This window comes from Eretmochelys imbricata, chromosome 9 (genome assembly GCF_965152235.1).
Source record: "Eretmochelys imbricata isolate rEreImb1 chromosome 9, rEreImb1.hap1, whole genome shotgun sequence".
In the NCBI taxonomy this organism is placed as follows: Eukaryota; Metazoa; Chordata; order Testudines; family Cheloniidae; genus Eretmochelys; species Eretmochelys imbricata.
In genome coordinates, this window is record NC_135580.1 from 37,445,071 (window position 1) to 37,466,843 (window position 21,773).

At 39.4% G+C, this 21,773-nt stretch overlaps 1 protein-coding gene across 1 annotated transcript in view; it reads right to left on the bottom strand.

Annotated features, from left to right (window-relative positions):
- Positions 1 to 675: 675 nt before the first annotated feature.
- SGPP2 (sphingosine-1-phosphate phosphatase 2) overlaps positions 676 to 21,773 on the bottom strand; it is an 80,849-nt gene continuing 59,751 nt past the window's right edge. The window contains exons 3-5 of the mRNA XM_077827133.1: positions 15,377 to 15,550; positions 12,535 to 12,624; positions 676 to 1,220 (exon numbers count right to left, since the gene is read on the bottom strand). Coding sequence (XP_077683259.1) covers positions 678 to 1,220; positions 12,535 to 12,624; positions 15,377 to 15,550 — 807 coding nt within the window. The 3' untranslated portion in view covers positions 676 to 677. The remainder of the gene's footprint in view (positions 1,221 to 12,534; positions 12,625 to 15,376; positions 15,551 to 21,773) is intronic.

Here is a 21,773-nt window from a genome sequence, read left to right on the forward strand (position 1 = left end):
CCCCTGAGGGGTCCCGACCTCAGTTTGAGGACCCCGCTTTAATACTAGATTGGCAGCTTCTTCCCCACATGAGGCCTCCTCAATCCTGCTGCACACACGTGCATGCTTTTTTTTCCCCCCCCTTAATAGTAGTATTTACACTAACCCCAATTCCTGACCACTGTGGAGCTGGTTCTGTCCCTGCAGCAGAATTGCTCTCTCGCATCTGCTACACCCTACATGGCATGCATAAAATAGAATCCCTTACTTGAAGCGTGGGAGACCAGCAGGGATTGCAGATGCCATGAGGGGAACCTACCCTATCTCCAGCCATGTGACCATCCCCTGAGTGACGTTTCCAAAACGGAGGAGTGAAGTACTGAGGCTGAACCCTGAGTGACACAACACTGATACTGTAGCACGTGCTAACTTTTTGGAAAGTAAACAAAAGCCATATAAACAGGAGTTCTTGATTTTGTACTCGTCATACTAACCACCTGGCTCACAGATCTGTAGCTGTGGGTACAGACTAGCCAGTAATTTCTAATCTTAAATTATTTACATTCAGCGATTCCTTGGGATATTCAGTAGTAGGTATTTTACACCAGTGCAGAAAGGTCAAATCTTTACCTTTGTGTAAATTTTTTTGTATCTCTAACATGGTTTTGCCATAAATTATTTCTAACAATGCACTGCACTCATATTAATCCTAATAACTCATGCAATAATGGTACAAGCACTGTAGCACTGAAGCCAACAGAAGAATATGTTATAAATTTGTAGGGCACTTCTATTTCCAGTCGTCGTCTGGCTTCTAGATCGTTGACAGAAACCTGGTACCTAGAACACAACACACGGAGGGCCATGCCTTTGATGAAATAACGTGTAACCAAAAGAATAAAAATCCCTACTAAGAACTTTGCCAGCACCACCATCATCATCTCACTGATTGGAGGAAAGCTGAGGAGAAGACTTTTGTTGGGATAGTTTGGTGCTGCATATAGGTTATTTAACCAGAATCCTATGGTTGCTCCAGCTCCTGCTCCAAGGACAGTAGTTGTGTCTGCTCGGGTAGGGCTGTAATTCTCTAGTTTGGGATAGTTGTAACATAGGAGAAGGGGCACAATTATAGAAAGTATAGGGCAGAATGGACTAGTTAACATCAAGTGGTCTATGATATCCCATGCAGGATATGTGAGTGCAATTAACGCAGCTGAAATCAGAGTTCCACCAATCACATCCTGTAAACACGGGAATTAAAAAAAAAAAAAAAAAACTTGTTAAAACATGGAAGTATAAACAAGTTATCAGACTATCAAGCCAATTTTTCAGTTCAAAAGTGGGGAGTAAATTAGGAAGGTGCAGTCTTTTTACATTTAAATTTCTTTTTTTATTTTTTAAATGTATACTCTAAGATTGAACACGCTATGTTTTTTTTCCCCAAAAATACAGTTAACTACGAAGTAAAGCATTAATATAGTGAGAAACAGGAACATTAACAGCATCAAGTATCTTATTTTTTCAAATGAACATGTATCCTGTCCTTCCTCCTCCTTCCCCTCCCCCCCACCAGTCCAGTGCACTAATAATGAATTACTTGCCAAAAAGAGAGGTAACAGAGTGTTCAGCTAAAAATGTGATCCGACTGGCTGCAATTCCCTCAGTGCTTCATACGACGTTATACAGCAAAACAGACCTTTTATCTTGGCCACATAAAGATTCTATCTACCCCAATTCCCTCTGCAGTGTCAGTTGGCTAGTGTTTTTCACTTATTGCCCAATGATAAACTGCAGCATTTCAGTACTGGCTGAAGTCAAAACTGCTGACTTCCAAATTCATGCCTAAGTACTGAGCTAACCTGCCATCCTATATGTTTTTAATAGACATTTCTGGTCTCCACTGTGTAACAGGCCATCATCTTAACTTCTGACAATCATCAGCAATTATTTTCTGAGTTTACTTTCTGTTAATTACAATTTTTCAGATACTTCATGATTTAACAACACTGCATTTAACTTTGTTATTCTGGACTCTTTTAGCACACTTCAGACATTGACACAACCCTGCAAAAGCCCATTGGTTTGCACACTGCTTTTTAAACAAGGGAGGTAGGAGAAGCGCTGTACAGGGCCAATGTACTCAGTGGCAGAGCTTTGCAGGCCCTACATTCTAGAACACTGCTACAGGTGATCAGGATGAACCAGGTTGGCCACATTAATGCACATTTGAAGCCCCATTTCTTTAGATATGAAAGAAACCTTTCCCTGAGCAAAGGATTATATTAGCTAAACAAGTGGCCCTTTTTCAGGCTTAATTCATTGTTAAATGTAGTGTTGTGTAGCCAGAGTCAAGGTCCTATGCTGAAGAGTGGATGTATAAACACAGATTAGATACACAGATTTATGAGAGACAAAACAAAGTATACATTGGCCCTGATCCTTCTTGTCTCACACATGTGAGTATTCCTCTTGACTTCAGAGAGGATTTTTTCCTCCTGAGTAGGATAAGCAAGATTTTACCCATTGTCAGGGTAGATAAAAATCAATGCTCTTTAAAAAATAAAAAATAAAAAAAATCAGGTTTTTTGATTGCTTTTTTTCCCCTCAAAAAGCATTTTATCTAAAGATAGTTTTAATTAAGATACATTATTGCTCAAAGATATCTCATCAGGGAATAGGGATCATAAATTCTAATTCTATAGTATGAGACAATATATTCATGTAATGTTTAAGAAAAGTTTTGTAAATGAGTTCCATTAGTTCATGGATTAGGGGACCCAATCTTATGGGGTTCCACAGGCTTCTGTATAGATTATTTAGGTTAATCTTTCTATCTACCCAATGGGATTCAGTGCTCAGGCTAGAAGATACAGTCAGAAATGCTTAGTTTTGCAGTTCTCAAACTATGGATTTGTGTCTCCAGAGGTAACATGCTTGTTAACAGCAAAAATGTTTTAAAATAAATAAATAATATAGAGAGGTGAGAAATAACAGACCTATTGCCCCTCTGCAAATTTGTGTACGCAGCGTCAATCCCTTACCTCTTTCTAAAAGTGCAAAGTTTCAAAAAGTCCAATGAAGAGAAGATTGTTGGGGCGGAATAGATCTGGACAAGGAGAAGTCTGGATATAGAGGTGAGAAGCGAGGGAAGTATGCTTGTTTTGTTAAAATATTATGTTTGCCAGTGAAGGAAAAAATTCAGAATACTTAATGTTATTTTAGTTAAATAAAACAATTTAAATATCCGTTTCATGATGTTTTCCTCCTAATATAGCATGGCAAGAAAATCCTCCAAATATTAATGATTAACCTGTTGTAGAAAACCATGATTAAATCGAGTCTTCCTGATTAGTGATTTAAACCATGATTTAAATCAATTTGATCTAAATCAAATCCACCCTGCCCCTTGTACACTTGTTTTTTGAGAGCCAGTTAACTTCTGATAATTAATTAAATGGGAGAAGCTATTTGCATGACTTAGTTTCAGGATCTCTATTAAAACAAGTTTAAACAGCAGATTTCTATTAATTCAAACCTTTCCCCACCCATAATCCCAAAGCTAATTTCATTCCATGGCAACAGGATTATGATTTCTTCTTTTGCACAAGCAGGAGAAAGGTTATATGGTTCCTTTAACAAAAGAAACTTTATATTAAATTTGAGGGGGGAAACAACTGCAGAGATATGAGACAATATAAAATATTTAAATGATGCATTTCTCTAGTTTGGCTGGGCACAGGCTCCTTTAGGCAATAACAATGCATAAGAACTCTTCTTATAGCCATAATTGCAGTCTGGATTGTTAGTTAATTGCCTGAGGCAAGACCATGGAGGTTAAAACCTAATTTATTAAGGGAAATAAATAAGATGCTTTGAGGACTTTTATAAAACTGTTGTCAACAGTGATACTGGGAAAGGAGACACATGCTACCCTGTGACAAACACTCTTACTGAAGTTTTGCAGCCAGCTGCAGGTAGGAAGGTCAAAAGCAATACAGACATTATTTTCCTCATAAATACTGTTCTAGTATCATTATCTAGCTGAAGAACCTGCATAAATAGCAGACTCAGTGTAATACTGCAAAAGCGCGAGTCAAGTAAATACTAAAAATTCCCTGGTTTCACAAGATCATAACTTTCTGAAAAGTTCTTTACAATTGAAAATTTCTATGCTTGGTCATAGCCCATAGGTGAATTGTTTTTGAGCAAACTCCATTTAGAATCATCAAGGCTGGATTTTTTTTTTTTCCAGAAATATTTTGTGACAAGCACATAACTCAAACATGGGTGAATGTTAGAGGCTGAGAATTTTCACATGCTAGGTTCCAAGCAAATTTGAAATTAAAAAAAAAGTTATTCAAAGAATCATTTTTGCATATGCTCAGTACCAGTTTCCATTAAGTTTAGTATTACAATTACAAGAAAATTATGTAAATACATAATATTGATGTTGCTTACCAAGATGCAACTTGGCATTGCTGTTTTATTATCAAGGATCCACAGTAACTGTAAACTGTTATCAATAAAGGGATTATTAACACTTAATATGCTAATGCTCTACTTGATCTAGCATAGAAGGTCCTGGCCTGAGAATCAGGATGCCTGGGTTATATACACAAGCTAGACTTACTGGGTGATTTTCCTCAAGATCACTTCACCTCTTCATGCCTCTTTCCCCTCCCATCCTTTGTCTGTCTTATGTGTGTAGGATGTAAGCTGTTTGCGGCAGGGACTCTCTCTCATGTTTGTAAAGTACCCAGCACAACGTGGTCCCAATTTCTGTTGCTCAAAATATAGAATCTGATCCTGAAATCGCAGCGTTGTCTACTCTTGCAATTTTAGTCATCAGTTGTGCGACATTTAATGCTTGTCTAAAAACTCCAGCTCCTGGAGTCTTGGGATTGTTTTAGAATCTCAGCTTTCATTTAAAAAAAAATGTTTAGGAAAACAAAGCTTGGAAAAACCAGAAAGCAAATAAAAAGAATCCAACATTTGCTTTAAAAAAAACAAAACAAACAAAAAAAACTACTCATGACTTTTAAACCAATCATGATTTTTGGGCATAACTCATTATTTTTTTTTAATACTTGGGGTTGGCAATACTGAAGCAACCAGAAAGTCACCAAAACCTCTCAGTAAATTCAGTGTTGTTGTTTTTAAATAGTTGTAGTTTAATGAATAGCCAAAAAGAGAATCAAGCATCAAAAGCAAACCCAAATTCCACTTCACTTCAGTGGCATGCATCTCACTCCCTGTCCTCAAGTGAATTACATAAAGCTCATGATGATGATCACTTATTGCTGTCAAAGCTCCAAAACTGAATGTACACAAATCCAAGTAAGTGGAGAGAAAATCACCAGAGGACCCCTTACAAACAGATATTTTTATTAAACAACAATAATAAGTTAGACTTAAAGGTCTGAGTGAGTCTAGCTTGCCCGGGCTCAGAGAGTCTCAGTCGTGTCTGCACAGGGAATGATTAGTCACAGTACTTGTCTGGTAAACATGCAATGACTTTCTGCATGGTAATAAACACACCTCTTTCTGAACCATTCAGTCACATTAGGGGTGCAAGTCTCTGCTCTAAAGCTGGTGCTTTGGACTGCTAGTAGAAGGTGGTTGATAAACTCAGAAATATTGGCTGATGTTGCATTGTCTAATTAACCAAACTCATAAACCTAACCAAGAGAATATTATTTACTCATTTGGAACACGGGGTTATTTCAGACAGAGCTTTCCTACTCGGATAACTATATATGCACCAACTGCAACCTACAGTGGTGCAAGTCTAATCTGAACAATAGATGCATGGGAAGTGGGGAAGGGCCTAATGTGGTATTGACTTTGGTAGCATTCATGCCATACAAAAATCTGTAAAACATTTGCAGTGAATAAACTTCACTTCCCTCCATCCCCCACCAAAAAGAGAGGCTATGATGTGACTTTAAAGGATGGCTATAGAAATCTTAATTCTCCTTCACCTTTTCCTCCTACATTCATTTTACTTGTAGTTCTTCTTTTATGAGTAAATGCAATTTATTTTTGTCTCTATTTGTCAACAGTTAACACTACATACAAAGAAGAGGAGTACTTGTGGCACCTTAGAGACTAACCAATTTATCTGAGCATAAGCTTTCTTGAGCTACAGCTCACTTCATCTGATGTGAGCTGTAGCTCACGAAAACTTATGTTCAAATAAATTGGTTAGTCTCTAAGGTGCCACAAGTACTCCTTTTCTTTTTGCGAATACAGACTAACATGGCTGCTACTCTGAAACTACATAGAAAGCGATCCCAGATACTAGATTTCAGGGGCTGAGAGGAAGGAAAGGAAGGTGCTGATCAAAAAGGGTTTAATTGGTTGCTTTAAAAAAACTGAGGAAATACTGAATTCAATTTCTGCATTCAGGTGCTGGTCATTCTGTTCAGAGCACTCTTTTATTTAGAAATGTGCTTATACAAATGCCATATTTGATCAGCATCAAGCTGGGTGAAACACCATGGAAAAGAAATCTAAGTTTAAAGATCAATGAGATGCAAGGAGAAAAGTTATGCACCTGTTTATGGCTCTTCATTAACCCAGACTGCCTTTAATTAGCTAATTAGTTACCTAAACTGCAAATATTAAGGCTTATTAGCACACTTAAATCCAAAAAGCTTCTTATACTTTCCAAGGTACATTTCTCCCCCAAATCCTTAGTGGTAACTTCAAGGAATACCTTTGTAAATCTGAATGTGGATTTATGTGAAGTCAGAGATTATTAATTCTTAAAGAATACAATGTAAAAAGGAAGGACTCAGCCTTAGGGGAAATAAGCATATGGTAAAATTCATCCATTTTGCATATGAATAGCTTCTCTTTCCAGTTAATACCTATTTTGCTACCTACACTATATGATCACTAAAGACTACTTACATTTGGATAATAACTCCTGAACAGAGAACCTCTATTTACTGTGTTGATTAGTTAAAGTTTTTCCTTTGTGCACACTTTTATTCTGTCAGTCATTTCATAATGGAATAAAAGCTTTGTTTCTTATGGGAAACTAGATTAAAAAAATTTGGACTGAAATAATTTGGTGTGCTGTACGATAGTGCATAGACCAGATGTATTTTCTTCCAGTATACTTTTTTGGTGGGTTTAATTTTGTGTGACTAACCTGAGATGTGTGCACACACACACACACAATTACGGCATGACAGACAAGACTGAACTCCCTCTACAACGATTATAGAGATCTTAACTTGTACATGATTTTTCTGATTAACAGAGACAGTTTTAAATCTTGATCCCAAAGGCTAATAATACTGAGTAAAAAAAATTTTAAGCACCTAAGTAACTTAGAAGCCCAAGACTCATTGAAAGGTTCCTAAGTCCTTCAGTCATTTTTTGAAAATGGACCTTATGCTCCTAAATCATGTAGGTGCTTTTGAAAATATTACCTACAGTCAACAGGAATTTCTTCTAAATATGAGCAATAAACAAGTGAAGCTTATCATTCAAATACATTCTCTAAAAGCTCAACATTGTATATAAAAAGATGTTTCTTACTATTTAGATTTTTTTTATTGGGCCAACTTCTATTGGGGGGGAGTGAGACTAGCTCTTGAGTTTACACAGAGCTCTTTTTCAGGTCTATCTTGGGGGGAGACCCATGTCTCAAGAAAGCCAGTCCTATTTCATCTTGGGTATTCTTTTGCTTACTTTAATTCCTCTGATTGTTTTGTTTGGATATGACATTCTACCACACTGCTTGTCCCAAATTGTTGAATAATATTTGCTACATACAAATATTGGACTGCCTTTCCACGGTGGGTGAAATGACCCATAGTTTGTATGTCAGTTTGTAAACCACTGAAAATCCCTTCAGGACTAATGGTGCTATCGGGGGGAAAAAAACCAAGATGTAACAGAGAATATAGGTGCATATTGTGGGATGCGTATTACAGAACATAATCTGCTTCTTTTCTATGTCTTTGTAATTGTATAATCAGCAATAAATGCATCAATCTTAGATCTATATTTCTTACACAAATTATTTACTTTGTTTTCAGAGGAAACTTTTTCAGAATTAAATAACAAATTACCTTTAGACTTTTCCTTATATACTGGCCAATATTTAGAATAGTATAAGATGATATTGCTTTTTAAATCATGACTGTATACATTGTGAACTGCAGTACTGATAACCTGTTGCAAGATTAAATGTGGCTCTCAAGTGACTGTCTGCTTCTACCATCTCATGTAGCTCCAGTGGTGCAACTGGTTAGTGTACAGTACTTATAAAACAGTACTTGACTGAGCAATGCTGAGGTTGTGAGTTTGAGCCTCACCTGGAGCAGGTGTTTTATGGGTATGGAATTCTCTGGCCTGTTTTGAGGAAGTCCAATGAATCCAAACAGGCAAGAGGGTCCCTCTGGCCTCAAAAATCAATGGACACTCACAAAGGGTGTGTGAGCTTTAAGCAATTAATGACTGTAAAAAGCTTCCCTAGCTGTGTGTTTTGGGGGGGAGGGATAGCTCAGTGGTTTGAGCATTAGCCTGCTAAACCCAGGGTTGTGAGTTCAATCCTTGAGGGGGCCATTTGGGATCTGGGGCAAAAATTGGGGATTGGTCCTGCTTTGAGCAGGGGGTTGGACTAGATAACCTCCTGCGGTCCCTTCCAACCCTGATATTCTATGATTCTTGGAGACAGGAATGTATGCATTACAGTCAAGGGGAAACTGAGCTCTGCTCTGATCACTAATGCAAAATGGGTTAGTTTGATGCATTAGAAAATTCCCAATGCTGGCACTGAAGGGTTAAAAGGATGAAAGTCTTCCCACTGTGTATGTTTAGTGTTGTCTGTGATGTGATTCCTTATGCCTCTGTGTTATACTGTCCCACAAATGAAAGTCAGCATGCATAGTTTTCAAATCCTAGTAGATGTAGATGAATTTTGTCCCCTCCCCCACACCCATTCTACTGATCTTTAGACAGTGCACCAAGTCCTGTTTGCCTCACTCCTGCAAATGAAGTAAGTGATCAAGGATATCAGGAGTTGGCTCAGTTTTCAGGCACAGAATCTGGGGGAGATTTTCATAGATACCATTGGAGGTAGGCCCCAGACTCCCATTGACTCTTGATTGGAGCACCTAATTGCCCTTTATGCCTTTTAAAACTTCCTCCTAATTACGGAATCTCTGCAGAAAAGTTAATCAAGAGTTTGGTTTGTGTCTTTGAGTGACAGTTTCTCTGATTTACATACAGAACATCACTAATTCCTACTTTGCTAGTTCTTCACACCCTATAATTTGCAATCCCCCAGAAGAGTGGCATCTCCTCACTTCTCAACCAAGGTTCATTATTAGCAGATGTTGTAGAAGGTTCTCATAATAGTAGGGGCGCTGGAACAATTTGTATAGTGAGGGTGCTGAGGGCCATTGAACCAAACTTAAACCCTGTATATGATGGAAACCACTTCAAGCCAGGAGATGCAGCAGCACCTCCAGCACCCCTAATTCCAGCACCTATGCATATTAGTTAGGGCTTCTCTACACTAACAGGCTACTCTAGTTAACTATACTAGTTAAGCAGTACAACCCCCTAGAGTGTAAATTCAGTTATTAGTAAAAAGATGCTTTTACACCAGTATAGCTATTCCCATCCTGTATGGGAAATAACTATAATGGCGTAAGTCACCATAATGGAATCCACATTAGTCCTTTTACAGGTATAACTATTTCAGTAAAATAAACACACACACAAACCACCATGCTCCTAACCAAAATAGTTCTACCAGTAAAACTGCAAGTATACATCAGACTTTAGATTTCCTTACTTTTACAGCCTATAGTACAATGCATTTATTACATTGTGTGCTATTATTAAAACTCAAAGAAACCAAGTAAATCTCAGTGGTTTGAGCATTGGCCTGCTAAACCCAGGGTTGTGAGTTCAATCCTTGAGGGGGCCATTTAGGGATCTGGGGCAAAAACTGGGGATTGGTCCTGCTTTGAGCAGGGGGTTGGACTAGGTGACGTCTTGAGGTCCCTTCCAACCCTGATATTCTATGATTCTATGAAATGCTGTGTTGCAATATTCTTGCTAATTTTTGTAAATTACATGTGTTCATTCACTTGCTAAATTTGAGGAAATTCAGTAAACCTCAGTGAATCAGCATGTTTTGTGTGAATATTTGCTTGAAGAAAATATTAATTTCCCTACAGATGTGTTCATGCACCTTCAGTGTTAGTTTTCCATCAATAGTCTAGTGAGAAATTTATGTGGACAAAACCTTTGAGGGGAGTAAACTGAGCTCAAATATGATCATTTGTACCAGAAACCCCATTCTAAGAATTATTGTTTCTGCTTCCTGATGAACATAAAATGAGACCTGTGTCCAAACTTGGATGTCGAATACTGAATAATTGCACTGAACCACTTGAGGAGCAGTTTTCAGACAAAGTTATTCATAGAAATTTGGCAAATTGTTCTCAATATTTTACTCATTATCCCAGAAGAATCTTAAATTGCACGTGGCCAGTTTGTGAACAGAAAGAGGTTATATTTATGAAATAATTATTCTATGTGAATTATTTCCTCAACTCCACTCACTACCATGCCATTTTTAAGACGAAGACTCTACGGAAATATGTTTCTCGCTGTTAAACTAAGGAGTTGGGGTTTAGAGGCAATCTGAGATAGGCACAAAGGACTTTTTCTTTTTTACCCCAATTTAGAAAAGTCTCTTTCATTATCATGGAACACCAACGGAAATATGCTAAGAATTTTTACTGATTGACTTAGGGTCATCAGTTAAATCTAGACTGGAGACATCCTCTCTTTTTTTAAGACATTGTTTTGATCCAGTAAGGTTGGAAGGAAAGGTCAGGCCATATCTCATGGACAACCACCATTTTATTAGGAATTTTATTTATTTATTTATTTACAATGCATCAAATTTATGTCTTCATTACAACTAATACAATTACTTTATTCATAATTCAGAATATACTTCATTACAACTAATACAATATTTCTTCATATACTATGAATGATGTATTATGTAAGTTGAAAATGTTTTTCATTCACTGAATTTCATATTTAGGAAAGTGCTGCACATGTCTGCTAACTACATACCAATTACCATAAAGCTTCCTGTTATTATGGAGGCCACTGATGACTCCCTAATTAAGGTTTACATTGAGATGTGTACTTAACAGAAAAGTGCTATTTCCCATATGTCATAACCTAACTTAGTTCCACATACCCAAAGAGATTTAACTGAGTTCTGCCTGCACTGAAGGAACAGAAGTAAGTGTCCAGCATGCCTCACTGATTTGGCACTTCAGCACATTACATTTACCTCCTGACTAAATCAATCCCTACTTAGTAGTTCTGGAATGCAATCGTGAAACTATCACACACACAATACTGTTACCTTGCTTAAGTACATTTCCTATCAATGCAATCACTGAATGGCCAGGACATCAACAATTAAATGGAGATTCACATTCACACCAACCTCCTCTCACCTGCCTTTTTACCCAAACACTGTAATGCCCAACATTCCACCAGGCTCCTCAGCTGCACGACACATTCTTTTTCAGCTACATATTTATCAGCCAACGTGCAAACATCCAGTTTCTCAAATGCACTCAAATACACAAGTTTAACCCCAAATTCAGCTACATTCAGATATCTCCCTAGAGGAAAATGTATAATGAGTCATTTGTACATGAAAAAGCATGTGGTCAGAATTCAGGTTGTGCATTTGTGTGTGGTTATGAGAAACTGGATGTGTGTATTACGGTTGGTTAGGTATTGGAATTCAAAGGGCGTGTCTTGTGGTGCTGGAGAGTGTGTTTTGGGGGCAGGTATGCACAGTGAGGTTGCTTTGGGTGGAAATATTGCTTAACTAACAATTTCCTGGATTTTTAATGATTGTGTTTGAGAAATGCATTTAGGAGAAAGTTTTTAAGTTGAAGTTCACAAGGCTTTGTGCATGGGATAACCACAGTGACTAGTGCTGGTGCTCCTCCAGAAGTACTAGCCAGTGGCCTAGTCTACAGCCACCTTCTACTTAGTCAAACTGTTAATCAACAGAAAGTAGCTTATGGCCATGGGAGACAGAGCTTCATGGGAGCAAGACCAACAATATGGAAATCGCTAGCAGTTAAAATACCACTTACCTTTCCACATTCAGAGAGAAATGCCAATCCACCTTTTTGTCCTACTGTTTCTAGAAGTACCATTTATGCACTAAAAGAAAAGGAGGACTTGTGGCACCTTAGAGACTAACCAATTTATTTGAGCATGAGCTTTTGTGAGCTACAGCTCACTTCATCGGATGCACTGTCACTGCAATACTATTTCACACACCTAGATCTGTGTGTATGTAAAACATACCGTTTAAAATATATTTTTACATAAAACATTCCAACTTTCCCTCTGGTTGGTAGGGAAGGAAGCCAGAAATTGGCTTTTTTTTACTCATAAGATGTGCTTAGATACTAAGGGGACAGCTGCCAGTAAAATGACACAGACAGAAGGACAGTATATCTTTACCCTTACCAGTACAGTGTGCATTCCAGTGTAAAGTCTGCTGAGACACACCAGAGTAGAAAATACAAATGCTGCCATTAGTCCTAGCACAAGTGGGTACTGTAGAAAGAAAGAGAAATGTTACCAGCATTCAGATTAAGTACACATATTGTCTGTCAGTACCTCAAATAAATTATCCAATGGCCATCACCCACATGGTAATCTAGAATCAGCTCTCGAGTTCTAACGTTCCAGAGAGCTAATGTGTGTCAGAGTTATGCATTCAGGTACTCTCAGGCTGAATGTTGGCAGCACTGTATCATGCTGAAAGCTACTTTATTACCTGTAGCCTGTGGAAGGTCTTAAGAGTCCATTTTCCCCCACTGGAAACTAGGCCTAATGATGGCATGAATGATAAGGCACCTGTAGGTTTTTTTTTTTTTTCTTAACGGGGGGGGGGGGGGGGAAGGATGGCTAGCCTAAAACTGTAATCCAGTTATTATAGCAGTCTAACCATAATACCAAACTTTCTTTTGTCATTTAGGGTTTATATAAGGTTTATTCATTTTATTCTTTCTCAGAATGGCCTTACCAACATGGAATCAACTATTTTAAATTATTTGGTAAAGTATTTTCAGATTACAGAGAGGGGAGAAATGCTTGGTAGAGAACTAGGTTAATGTATTAGCCTTTCATGCCTTCATTCAAATCCTGGCTTAGGTCATCCATGAAAATGAGTCCGATGGCCTCATCTTAGCTCCAAGGGGACATTTGTCTGTATAACAAAAATCATCACTCGATTGGCACAATTGACTCAGGAGAGTGCCATGACTGGATGGATGGTATGGGGTGATTGTAGGTCAGGTCAGAAATGCTTTTGCAGAGCTGTACGTTTGACAATCTATTTATGTGGCCTCATAGTAAATGTAGTATCCAAGACACTCCTCTGGAAAGCTTGATCTGCACACACTGATCTGACTCCCTTTAATGCTGTTTTCCCTTCACTTTCCTGAGCCTCGGATTTATCTCCTACATAGAGTATTCCCAATTTATTCTCTCCTCCTCACATAGTTTAGGGGCTGGTACAGATAAATAATCTATTATTGATGAAGGATTACTAATGATCAATTGCAGCTCTAGATGACATCAAAGGAATGTACCAGCAGATATTTTCTAATAGAAACCATTTAAAAAGTTGCTTTATGGTGGTCTGTATTTTACAGCAAGTACAATACGGCTCTTCAGAAAAATGTAGGTTGCAATATTAGTGCACAAATTTATATATGGGGTGAAAATAAAGTACTGTAATGAATAAGGTAGTATGGATGTGTACTGCTGTCTTCTGCTGGGCAGGGTCAGAACTACCTAACCAGCCGCTTCTGGGAGTGGCATGGGTCCATAGCATGCAGGCAGCCAGCCTGAGCCCTGCTGTGCCACCAGCCAGGAGCCGCGTGTGGTAAGTGCCACCTGGTTAGAGCCTGCACCTTGCACCCCCTCCTATCCCCCCTCCCCTGCCCCAGGTCAGAACCCCCTCCTGCACCCGAACTCCCTCCCAGACCCTGCACCCCAATCCCCTGCCCCAGCTCGGTGCCCCTTTCTGCACCAAACTCCCTCCCAAAGCCCACACCCCTCACCCTCCACCCTCTCCTGCACCCCAACACTCTGTAGCAGCCCGGAGCTCCCTCCTGCACCCAGACTCCGCACCCTCTCCATTAATATAGTAGAAATGTGCGGCCCGCGACGACTTACCACAATTCATAGAGTGCCCCCCCTGTGAAAATTAATGCTCAACCCTGGTTTAGCAGGAGTAAGACCAGAGCTCTAGGCATGCTGTCATTATGCACTCCTTATAGCCATGTTATATACTATCGTGGCAAATGTGAAGTTCTAAGTGGTCCTAAATTTGCGACAGTTTCTTCATTTTTAAAGAACAGTAGCACATGGCCTGCTTTTCTAAGGTGCTGAGCTCGCACACCCCCTGGAAATTAATGGAATCTGCAGGTGTTCTGCAGCTTTGCCAATTGGGTCACTATACTAAGATTATGTCCTCAATAGAGCAAGAAGAAAGACATGTTATGCCTCACGCTCACATTGATTGTACACCCTCACTAGGCACTATTCACGTGAGTTTCTCTAGTTCTTGTCAATACATGGTAACAAGGAGAGGAAAATCCACACACAGCCTGACTCTTCAAACCTGAATTTCCCAATGAGTCCTTTTGATGAGGATTCTCCGAGTAGCCCATAATAATAGTGAGTGTGCAGTGAACTGGACAGTGTGACTTGCCCATCAGGTCTTGGTAATATTTTCCAATAGTACATTATAAAATATTTTAATATCTATTAATTTGTTAAGTGCAACAGGACTATTAAAGAGATTAAATTTTTAGAGGAATTTCACAAACATATTTCTTCTGCATCCGCCATTATCATTGTCAATGGCAGTAGAGAGCCCCTCTGCTGTCCATGGGACTCTGCAGTTCCTCATGTGCAATGTTGAGCTCTCTTAAAACACTACTCTGCAACTGATCCAGTGTAACTATTTCACTGTAACTGTACAATACAAGGCATACTTCATACCAGGACTGTTGTGAAGAGTTCCTTCTGTGTGATGCAGTGGTCAGTACCTAGTGAAAACACAGAACATTTCCCTGAAGCTTAACACAGTTAACAAAATCCAACAATGACGCTGAACTAGTGCCATCCCAGATGAGTTGGGAAATTTTCTACAACAGTTCTTGTCATATCTAGTATTAACCCACTACAACAATGGAAGGTAGGAGTGAGTGATGATGGAAGTATTGGTGGGTAAAAGCATTGGACCTTTTCATGGTTGCTGCAGTTCAATGGGAACATGCTTGTTCCTCCCTACCTTGTTTTGGTTTATTGTTGCAATACAAAATGTGAAGGAAATGGATGTAGCTGCCATGGCATGGGTGGATGGCATTCCATATTCTGCTCTCATTTCCAGCTTCACAACAGGAGGTGAATGAGGACGAGGCCATTTCAGGATGTCCTTAGTGACTTGGCCTATGTACATAGCAATCTGGGGGAAAACAGTGCACACAATTAGCTAAACCTGTTAAGGCGAGGGAATTCTCACTCCACTCACCCAAAGGCCTAATTTCAGTCTCAGCTATGTGGGCAACTATTACAGCATATAGTGTAAAATCCATTAGTTTGAGATCAGAATTTATCCCCTGAATAATTAAAGAGTACTTCATTATACTGGCACATGAGAGGAGCTGCAGTTTTACTGCACAGTGTTGACACTGGATCAGATCTCGGATCAGAAAGATGTTACTCAGAAGAGGTACAGCATGGATAAGCAAATCACAGTTTGAGACAAGTGGTTCCCATCCTCCGGCATTTGTTTCCTCACCACTAACACATTATTAAACATTTATTTTAAATGTAAAGGTTTCTCCTCCTCCATTCACAACTACTCGACTCTGAGCAAACAGGCAGATTAGAGACTTATTTTTCAGGCCCATGAAATTATCAGGTTTCATCTTTGAAATGTACACTGTAAAAAAAAAAAAATTAAACACTGGTTCTCCGCAAGGATTAATTCCACCCTGATGTTTGGCATTTCTCAATTCTGCCAGCCCCACAACGTGGCATTTGAGGCACCCATAGGCATTGGTGGATAAACTGTTTTAACATCCTTGGGTGGACGCAGTGGAGACAGCAGGATAGGCAGCACCATGTTTTCAAAGTTCCTCCTCCTGCCAGACTTCCCGGTAACAAACTGCTTTCATGCACTGCTTGGACAATTCCAAGTAACTGAGCCACTTTGTAATACCAGAAAGAGTTAGGTCAGGGAACTATTAATATGTTATTAACCACTGAAACACAGATGTTGTTTGAAAGATTTTTATTTATCAAAGGGAAGAAAAAAGTTATCCTCTCAAGCAGTTATTGCTTGTAAGCAGGTAGAGAGACTAAAAGAAAAGACATAGCTGTTGTCAGTGAAGTCCCCCATCTCCCCAGATGGATAGTATTTGTGATCAGAAAATAAAATAAGTTAACATAGCAGAAGACAAACATAGACTCCAACTTTGGGCTTCCACTCAGCCCATGGCCCTGGGTGCAATATGTGCTCTTCCCAAAAACAGGATTACAAGCTGCCACTCTTCAAGCCATCTGAGCATTTGTGTAAGAGGGAGAAGCTAAGCAGAAGTTAGTTCTTTATTCATTAAGGATCAGGTAGTGCTGCAACACCCTTTCCCAATTACAGTGATGGAAACCTGAAGGCCCTGTGCTCTCTGCACCTCTGACTATGAGGTTACTATATAAAACATTGCTTTTGAAACAAGTCTGCTTAGAATGTTGGTATGTCCTTTGCTGCCAGGTGTCAGCATTTTTAAAGAATGGAAAACAAGCTTTCTTTAGCCTTTTGCCATGAGGATGGTGCAGCTAGAGATATGCAAAGTAAGCCTCATAAAACAAAATAAAAACTCTCTACATAAAAATTAGATTCCACTGTGACTATCTATCATGGAAACTATTCAATTACCGTATAAGATGATTCTTTGTTCTGCTCTAGCACTGTGTGATGAGAAGTTTTCTTAAAAGCATAATTTTTTAAAACTGGTCTTGGTCATGAAATATTTATAATAGCGCTAAGGTTGTTTTTATTTCATTTTCTATTTCAGAAGTGATTTCTCCTTATAAGGAGAGGCCTTGAGACTCAGGAATCTGCACTCAATCTACTTTTGAAAACAAAATCTGGCCTATACAAGGTAGCAATGAGACCAGACCATTATATGACCAAAATGTCATAACCAAACATCCCCTGAACTTCGGGGAAACAAAGCTCTGGGTCCTATCTCTGTTGGAGGGGACAGACCCTAGTAAAAATGATTCCCTTGAGGTTTTATATCATTTAACCCCTTTGTTGTCTCATGAATTTGTATATGTGGCCAATTTAACACCAACAATATGGCCCTACTGATCTTTTCCATTTCTCAGTAGCATTCTGGGAGTGGGTTTTAAACTGCAGTGTCCCAGACTGTTCACAGCATACTGTGGGTCAAAGGGAGAAAAAATCCTAGTGGATTTCTGTGGTTTAAAATTCTGTACCATTTCCAAGCAGAGATGCATTTCCATAAGCCAATTAAATTCCAGAACTAAAAGCAGAAATTATCTCTGATGGGTCGAGAAATATATTCCACTATTATTATGAAGCCTACTGTTTTTGGCATTAGCCTAGAGATAAGGCAGGGCAAGCCAGGCTGAGCTGGATTATTGTTGACATGAAAGCGGAGGTTGGAACTCCCATGCAAATGCTATATAATGAATGGAAGTAATTAAGTTTCATCGCTAATGTTTTTTAAATGGCAGCGTAAACTAGAAAACACGTCATGTTAAAATTTAAAAGCTCATGCTGCTACCACTATATATTAGGCAGTGGAAGGCTCACATTGAGCCTTTGGGTTTGTGCCCAAGAAGTCAATGTGCCTGTACTTCCTAGAAAAGTGTAATGAGGACAACACTGTATTGAGGGCAAAGATACTGCAAGTCTCCTTTAAACCAAGCTTTCTTTAGGAAGGTTGAGGGTGATGTGGGCAAGTCAAGATGGGGCAGAAGGGAACCTGGAGGCATGGGAGTGGTTGTACCAGGATAAAGATCTAGACATAGGGCACTTCATCTTCAGTCCTTGACTTGAATCACTCGTTTTCAAAGTGTCTCAGAACCTGTGATGGCTGTGGAACAAGTTTAGCAGAGCTAGAGATGGCCACGACCATAGACCAAGTAATTCTGGGACTGGTTACGGTTACAAGGTCACAGGAAAGTTAAACAGGTTCCTTTGTGATTGGTTCACATCTAGAGAAGGCTGGGAATTGGTATTTCTGTGGCTGCTCTACAGATGTTGATCTTTTTTCACTCTAAATAGAACATGTTTGCTCCCACTTCCAGAAGCATCTCAGACTCCACACAAGGACAGCTCTTGTAAGAACTGTAGGTCAAGTTCTGTTCTTGGTTATACTGATATACGTCAGCAAAAGAACTTGACAAAGAGACAGTCAATCTGAAAAATATTCTACAGCAATGACCAGCTAATATAGATGAATGCAGCAAGATAGACACGTACAGTTGGTTTTACAATTAGAAAGTATACATCATAAGAGTAAGCTCTTTATATATTTTCTTAGGGCCTTCTTATGAATTTTCAACATATCTCCCAGTTGTCTTCACTAGACAAAATTAGGATGTTAGTGGGGCTGACTGTAAAACATTCCTACTGTTCCTGATCTTGCCTATGGCAAAACTTTGCCAATCTCACAAGAATCTTTAGAATTTCTGTAAGTAAAATTCATTCCAGCAGACCCCACATGCCTGCAAAACTTTCCATCCAACAATCTCTCACGGAAAATCTGCCTACAGGCCCACACCTGAAAGTTTAGAAAGGAAAAAGGAGCAGGCTTTGAAAAGTTGGTTAGAAGACAGAATTTGTCGTCATACAAATATACAGGAAAAGAATTAGCCAGAGCCACACAGAAAGAAACCTTTCCCCAACCGAAGTATCATTTCCCTGCTTTGGTACTCCATTTTCATAGAATCATGGAATATCAGGGTTGGAAGGGACCTCGGAAGGTCATCTAGTCCGACTCCCTGCTCAAAGCAGGACCAGTCCCCAATTTTTGCCCCTTATCCCTAAATGGCCCCCTCAAAGATTGAACTCACAACACTGGGTTTAGCAGGCCAAAGCTCAAACCACTGAGCTATCCCTTCCCCCAAACTGTTTCTGCCCGGTTTCGAACTGGGGACCTTTCACGTGTTAGGCAAACATGATAACCACTACACTATGGAAACTTGGCTAAACACTTTTGCTTCTTTCCTGTGTGGCTAGTGTTCAAGACGTAGCTAGCGAACCATGGTTTTGGCTTTAACTGCTTTGCTCCTAACTTTATTTCTAGGATGCACTCTGTTCCGTTCAATTTCTGAGTGATGCAGATCAAATGCATGTTTTGGTTTTTTTTTTTTCAGTTCTGGTGGAAAACATACAGGCAATTTCAGCATAAATCACTTTAATTTGCACATTAATAAATGTATTTTGTTTGTCTTGGCATGTGGAATTTGTCTGAACCTAAAGACTCCTCTTTTCCATTACTGAAGTAAGAAAATCAAGAAACATAATGGATTGTGCAAGACATAATTAACTTGAGGAGACAGTTACAAAGCAATGCATGGGGATTTAAGTTGAGTGATTCATGAAATGTGGTGGGAGGAGCATGGCTAATTCCCTTTAGGTAGTTTTGAAAACTTAAGGAAGTGTATCTAAATGCAAGGTACCTCACAGTATGGAGCTGTTTTGCTTTTACAGCATAGTGTTTTTAACTCTTTCATGCCTGAATTATTTGAAAGTCAGGTTGGGATGCAAATTCCTAAGGAAAAATGGGACTGCTGAGGTTAGTATAGAAACAATAGAGACTGGATGTTGGCAGGAGGGAGGTATGAGGAGCAGAAGGAACTCTGAGGCATCTGGGAAGTGAGAAGGTAGGATGGAGTCATGTCCAAGATCACAGTGGAAGGACTAAGGCAGCTAAGAGTTGGGCCAGGTGCATATTCAGAGGCAGAGGGGGAGGGTTGAGTGAGAGTCAGGCTTTTTTTTCCCTCTCTTTACAAAGTAAGGCACACACAGCACAACTTCTCAGCGATGTCCTTAATTGCCTCCCTCACAGGGGTGTCATGGAGCCTCATTAATGCTTGTCATGTACCTGAGAGGAAGGATGAGCTTGTGGTGGAGGTGCTGGACTGAGACTCAGGAGATCTGAGATCATGTCTCCTTTCTGGCACAGATTCCCAACATGACCTTAGCCAGGTCACTTAATCTCATCATGCCTCTGTTCCTTATCTGTACAATGGGGATAACATCTTTTCTGTATGAGTTTAAATTGTACACTCTTCCAGGCCGGGGCCAACTCTCACTCTATGTTGTACAGTGAGTAGTACAAGGCCCCAGCCTATTATAATACCCCTCAAACTCCTACCCCTCCTTCTCCCAAATGGATCAGTTACAGCAGTGGTTCTCAAACTCTTGTATTGGTGACCCCTTTCACACAGCAGTCCTCTGAGTGTGCCCCACCTCCTTATATTTCAAAACACTTTTTTAATATATTTAATGCTATTATAAATGCTGGAGGTGAAGCAGGGTTTGGGGGTGGAGGTTGACAGCTGTGACCTCCTGTGTAATAACCTCACAACCCCCCTGAGGGGTCATGACCCTCAGTTTGAGAACCCCTAAGTTGCAGAATAGTAAAGAGCTGGGTTGAAGAAGAATATGTTGCAATTAGAAGAAAGTAGATGGTCTAGCACACCTTGCAGGACTACTGTATTATTGGTAGCTTGTTCCATAGTCAAAGTCCGAAGGGATCATAACAATACCCTAGTTCTAGCTTTCAACAAGGTGCATCATGACTAGACGTGTACTTAGCACGGTTGGTGAAATGTCAGATGGTCTGGCATAGATCTTCACCGAAGCCTATGATTTAGCTTATGACTCCCATAATTGACAGAATGCCCTTCTACAGCTGCAATATTATAGCGTTTTATACTATTAGCACTGCATTTGTACATACTGCTGAGAAGGGGGCTGCTGAGGGTTACAGGAAAGAGGGTGGTTTTCTCCCTCCCCCCGCACCCCCAAGTCAAAGTTTTTCATGTCCTTCTGTGAAAAGGAGTGCTCTGCTCTCTCCAAGCTACAATGCAGGTGTGAAGACACTGAGCATCACATTGCAATCATTTTATTTTCGTGAAGTCGAAGCATGTTCAGAGTGTTCTTACTCAACATTCATCTCTGCTATTTCAAAGCCAAATTTCTTCAAACTAGCTCATGCTCGCTCTCTCTCTCATCAGGACTATGCATGTATTAGGTCTGCACTTTTTTAAAATGAAAGCTGTTTGAACTGCGTGCAAGAAGTATAAAAAATTACTTAAGTGAAAGTTGTCCCCTTCACTTCCATTCCACACTGAGAATTCAAATAGCTGAACTAATTTAATCAAATGGTTTACTTCTGCATTGAGACAAGTATGTAAAATTTCAGCCCCAAAGGCAATTTTTAAAGTAAGTTATAAGCAGCTGAAAACAAGACTTCAGAATGGAGAAGCTTCTCAATGGTAACATTAGTCATTGGTGACAGTTGACAGCCCTGTGTTGTGTGATACCTTTTATAACCCTGATGCATCAGGTGATTGAGACCAGGAAATAAAGTTTAGTTTCTTGTCAACACCTTTATTACATCAACCATAATTACAGTGTTACT